Source organism: Primulina tabacum, chromosome 5 (genome assembly GCF_025594145.1).
Source record: "Primulina tabacum isolate GXHZ01 chromosome 5, ASM2559414v2, whole genome shotgun sequence".
NCBI lineage: Eukaryota > Viridiplantae > Streptophyta > Magnoliopsida > Lamiales > Gesneriaceae > Primulina > Primulina tabacum.
In genome coordinates this window covers 19,993,319-19,998,831 of record NC_134554.1, presented here as the reverse complement: position 1 = coordinate 19,998,831, position 5,513 = coordinate 19,993,319, and the positions used below count along the sequence as shown (strand labels likewise).

The following is a 5,513-nucleotide window of genomic DNA, read 5'->3' as shown; positions in this document are numbered from 1 at the left end:
CGCATGCTCAGGAGTGCAACTGAACCACTAGAAGAGCGCGCGCGGCCTGCACCACATCACGCGCAGCCGCGCGCGCAGATATGAGGCAGATAAGAAGAGATACGCGCACGGCCGCACGTTTTGAAAATTTTCGGAAATAAAAAAGGAGGCTAGGTCAGATACAAAGAAGGAGAACACATAGCCGATTTTGGGGAGAAAAACGCACTGGAGAGACGCGGAGCACACGCGGGAAACAGTTTGAAGTGCGATGATCAATCATGAAGATGAAGAACGACGAATCTGAGGACAGAGACACCACTTCTGATTTGTCATCTATTCTTTCGATTTTATATTTTCTTGTGTTGCGATGTCTAAAACTTTGAACATGTCTTGTTTTTGCTTAGAATTCACGATGAACTAATTTTCTATTCTAGAGGATGACGTAGCTTTGTGGATACGATAATTTGACTCGGTTCTTTATGTGATTGAATTCCTTTTTGTTTAATTGTGTTTCTTTGTGTTTATTTGACTGTAATTTACTGGCCATAAATTGTTCGTTGTCTGATTGATTCTACAACTCGGGAGAGGGACTAGTATTAGAGACGCATCGTTGAATGTTTATACCGTTCGGAAGGCGTGTAACTTTAGCGAGACCTAGGTAAGAACATTGTTTGCTTTTATCATTTAAACGTAGATTCTTATTAGGAATGTCTGAATCGAATTTTGAATGATACAGTTTATTCGTCACTTGGGAAATGGGGAATAAAATAATTAAGTGTTCTTCGCAATTAAATAATTGGAATTCATGAATATAAATTCAACCGGTAATAATTATCGTGGAAACTTAGTGAAATCACTCATCTAGATATTTTTCTCTCAGTGATATTTTCACCATTCTGTGATTAAATTAATTATTTATTTGCAATTAATTCGTTTAAGAAAACCAACCCGTTTTATTGATTCTTCTGAATAAAGTCGTGACTATTCTAATTACAAGCACTGATACATTTTTACATACACACTCCTCGTGGGAACGATACTCATTCACATATATTAAAACTTGACAATCGTGCGCTTGCGAGCGGTAAATAACGCAACATGTTTTTGGCGCCGTTGTCGGGGAGTGTCAAAAATTTCAATTTATATCCGTATTGTTACCAATTAGTCTAGATTTTAATTTAGAGTTATTTTTTTGTTTTATCGTAATATTAATGATTTGTTCATTTTATCTGTTTGACATTGCATGCTAAGATCGCAAAGCCCTAACTTGCTTATTTTTTATTCGGAGATCGAAAGAACTGCGAGAAGACTAAGAAAAGCGAGAAGGGGAGAAATCCAAGCAATGGCCGAAAACAGAGAGAATGACAGACATAACCTGCCAGAGGCTATACCTATCAGAGATCACTTCCAAACAGTGACCAACACTAATTATTCTGGCATTGCTCGAGGGACCATCAACTCCAATAATTTTGAGCTGAAGCCTGCTCTGATCAATATGGTTCAACAAAACCACTTTGCTGGAACTGCTACTTCTGATCCTTACGTTCATTTGAGGACTTTCTTGGAGATAACGAATACGGTAAAAATTAATAATGTTCATGATGCTATTATTAGATTGCGTTTGTTCCTTTTTATCTCAGGGACCAAGCAAGAGGATGGCTCCAATCGCTTCCCTTGGGAAGCATCACGACATGGCAGGAGCTGGCGACGAAATTCCTGGCTAAGTATTTTCCCCCTGCAAAGTCTGCACGGTTGAAGATTGAGATTAGTACTTTCAGGCAGACTGACTTTGAGCAGCTTTATGAGGCGTTGGAAAGATACAAGAAGCTGTTGAGAAAGTGGCCGAACCATGGTTTTGAAGACTAGGTGTAAATTGAATTATTCTACAACGGTCTAAATGGGCAAACACGAGGAACAGTTGATGCAGCAGCTGGTGGCACGATCTTTGCCAAATCTCCTGAGCAAGCTTATGACTTGCTTGAGCAGATGACTATAAATAGTTACCAGTGGCCATATGAAAGGTCAGGGGTAAAGAGGACAACTGGAGTTTATGCTGTGGACCCTATTACGTCACTCACTGCCTAGGTATCTGCACTGACCACACAAATCGCTTGTGGCTCTTGATTGATCACAAAACGAAAGAAAATGGATGTACTGCTTGAGGAATTGGAGGTAGATGAGCAAACAAAAGTAATACCTCCTTCCCCTTATTTGAAGGAACTGCCAAGCCACCTTTGCTATGCATTTGTAGGTGAGAACTCGACATATTCGGTAATCATCTCTTCCTTCCTTACTTGTAATGAAAAAGATAAATTATTGAGAGTATTGAGGAAATTTAAAACTGCTTTAGGATGGTCGATTTCTGATATTAAGGGAATTAGCCCCACTATACACATGCATAAAATTTTGATGGAGGAGTCGTATACTCCTTATTTGGATCATCAGAGGAGGTTGAATCCAGCGATGAAGGAAGTGGTTAAAAATGAGGTGCTGAAATTGTTAAATGCTGGTGAAATTTATGCTATTTTTGACAGTATTTGGGTGTCTCCTGTGAAAGTTGTACCTAAAAAGGGTGGGATAACTGTGGTTAAAAATGAAAATGATGAACTAATATGTACTTGTACTGTAACTGGCTGGTGATATGTATTGATTATAGAAAGTTGAACAATACCACACGTAAAGATCATTTTCCACTGACTTTTATTGATCAAATGCTTGATATACTTGCTGGTTATTGTCATTATTGCTTTTAGATGGTTATTCAGGTTATAACCAGATTGCTATATCGCCAGAGAATCATGAGAAGACTACTTTCACGTGTCCCTATGGCACGTTCGCTTTTAGTAGAATGCCTTTTGGGCTATGCAATGCGCCTGCTACTTTTCAGAGGTGCATGATGGCCATATTTGCAGACCTGATGGAGGAAATAATGGAAGTCTTCATGGATGACTTTTCGGTATTTGGTTCTTCGTTTGATCATTTTTTACATAACTTATCCCTTGTTTTGCAGAGATGCCAAGAAAAGAACTTAGTTCTTAATTGAGAAAAATGTCACTTTATGGTTCAAGAGGGCATTGTTCTTGGACATAAAGTGTCTTCTAGGGGATTAGAGGTAGACAGAGCCAATGTAGTTGCAATCGAAAAACTTTCCCCACCAAAGAACATCAAAGGAATAAAGAGCTTTCTAGGATATGCGGGGTTTTATCATAGATTTATTAAAGATTTTTCTAAGATCACTAAGCCCCTATGTAATTTGCTTGAAAAAGAGTATACTTTTAAATTTGATGATGATTGTTTGCAGGCATTTGAGAAGATCAAGAAGGCATTGGTGACTGCACCGATTATGATAGTACCAGACTGGAAGGAGCCCTTTAAGCTAATGTGTGATGCGAGCGATTATGCAGTGGGTGCTGTCTTGGGCCAAAGAAGGGAAAAGATGTATAGGGTGATCTACTACGCAAGCCGCACAATGGATTCTGCACAACAAAATTATACTACGACTGAGAAGGAGATGCTTGCAGTAGTATTTGCCTTTGACAAATTCAGGCCCTATTTGGTCGGCACAAAGGTAGTTGTTTTTACTGATCATGCAGCTATTCACTACCTATTTTCCAAGAAAGATGCAAAACCACGCTTGATAAGGTGGATTTTTCTACTACAAGAATTTGACTTCAAGGTCAAGGACAAAAAGGGTAGTGAGAATCAAGTGGCTGACCACTTGTCGAGACTTGAGCTGGAGGAGAAGAAAGAAGAGGAATCTATACTGGAAATATTTCCGGATGAACAACTCTTCGAGGTAAACTCTGTACTTCCTTGGTTTGCGGATATTGCAAATTTTTTGTCTTGTGGTACCCTTCTTCCAGATTTGAGCCATCATCAGAAAAACAAGTTCTTCCTTGATATAAAGTTTTTATTGTGGGATGATCCATTTGTGTACAAGAGATGTGCTGACCAAGTTACTAGAAGATGTGTGGATGATGTCGAAGCACATCAAATTCTGGAGCAATGTCATTCGTCACCGTATGATGGACATTTTGGAGCATCACGGACAGCAACTAAGGTATTGCAATCTGGTTTTTATTGGTCTAGTTTGTTTAAAGATAGTTATACCTTAGTAAAATCATGTGATAGATGCCGGAGGTTAGGAAACATCTCTAGACGTCACGAATTACCACTGACAAATATTTTGAAATTGAAACTTTTTGACGTCTGGAGCATAGATTTCATGGGATCTTTTCCCTCTTCTTTTGGTTATTCCTATATTTTATTAGCTATGGACAATGTTTAGAAATGGGTGGAAGCAATCGCCACCAATACTAATGACGCTCGTGTTGTGGCTAAATTCGTGCATAAACACATCTTCACCAGGTTTGGAACACCGAGGGCCATCATAAGTGACGAAGGTACGCATTTTTGCAATAAAATTTTCAACTCACTTTTGGCTAAATATAGGGTTAAGCACAAGGTAGCACTAGCTTATCATCCTCAGTCGAATGGACAAGCTGAAATATCCAACCGGAACAAATACTGGAGAAGACTGTCAAAACAAATCGGAAGGATTGGGCCATTAAGTTGGATGATACATTGTGGGCTTATCGGACTGCATTCAAGACGCCTATTGGGATGTCTCCGTACAGGCTGGTTTTTGGTAAAGCGTGTCACTTGCCGTTGGAATTGAAGCATAGAGCATTTTGGGCAGTGAAGAAATTAAAATTTGATTTGCAAGCTTAGGGCGATGTCAGAAAATTGCAGCTGAGTGAGATGGATGAGTTTCGAAATGAAGCATATGAGAATGTCAAGATCTACAAAGAGCAAACCAAGAAGTGGCATGACAAGATCATTGTGCAAAGGGATTTGAACCGGGACAATATGTGTTGCTTTTCAATTCTCGTCTCAGACTATTCCAATGGAAAGTTGAAATTAAGATGGTCATGACCGTTTATAGTGGAGGCAGTGCACCCATATGGAGCAATTGGGCTCAAATGTAATGATGGCAGAACATTTAACGTGAGTGGCCAGCGAGTGAAACATTATTTTGGAAACGAGGTGCGGAACATGGACAATATCCCACTGGCCGAGTCTACTTAAATAAGAACAGAGTCAGGCTGACGACGTTAAACCAAGCGCTGAATGAGAGGCAACCCATTTGTTTTTGCCCTAAAAAAAAGGTGGCAGACGCATGCGCGCAGCAGCGCCCAATCACGCACAGTCGCGCGCCCAAGAATGGACAACACAGAGAGGCTCGTAGGAGCACCTATTCATGCGCAACAGTGCGCCCCCATCATGGAAAGAGCACAGACCAGAAGTCAAATTTATTGCCGCATACCAGAAGCGCGTGCGCGGCCGCGCCACATCACGAGCGACCGCGTGTACAGCGCACCAGCTTCCCCTTTAAACCCAAATCTGCACGCCTCTTTCACAAATCCTCTCCTCCAAACACACGCCTCCATCTCCTCCACTCCACATACAAATCCTCTCCTCCATAAACACTTCCACAATCACCCATCTCTACCTTCAACCCTACAACTCCCAAC

At 40.5% G+C, this 5,513-nt stretch overlaps 1 protein-coding gene across 1 annotated transcript; it reads left to right on the top strand.

Annotated features, from left to right (window-relative positions):
* The first annotated feature begins 2,442 nt into the window (after positions 1 to 2,442).
* Positions 2,443 to 4,657, top strand: LOC142544236 (uncharacterized). The gene is made up of 7 exons (XM_075651294.1): positions 2,443 to 2,593; positions 2,745 to 2,807; positions 2,892 to 2,935; positions 3,293 to 3,547; positions 3,656 to 4,039; positions 4,268 to 4,347; positions 4,432 to 4,657. The coding sequence occupies exons 1-7, from the start codon at positions 2,443 to 2,445 to the stop codon at positions 4,655 to 4,657; spliced, it is 1,203 nt and encodes a 400-aa protein (XP_075507409.1).
* Positions 4,658 to 5,513: the final 856 nt, after the last annotated feature.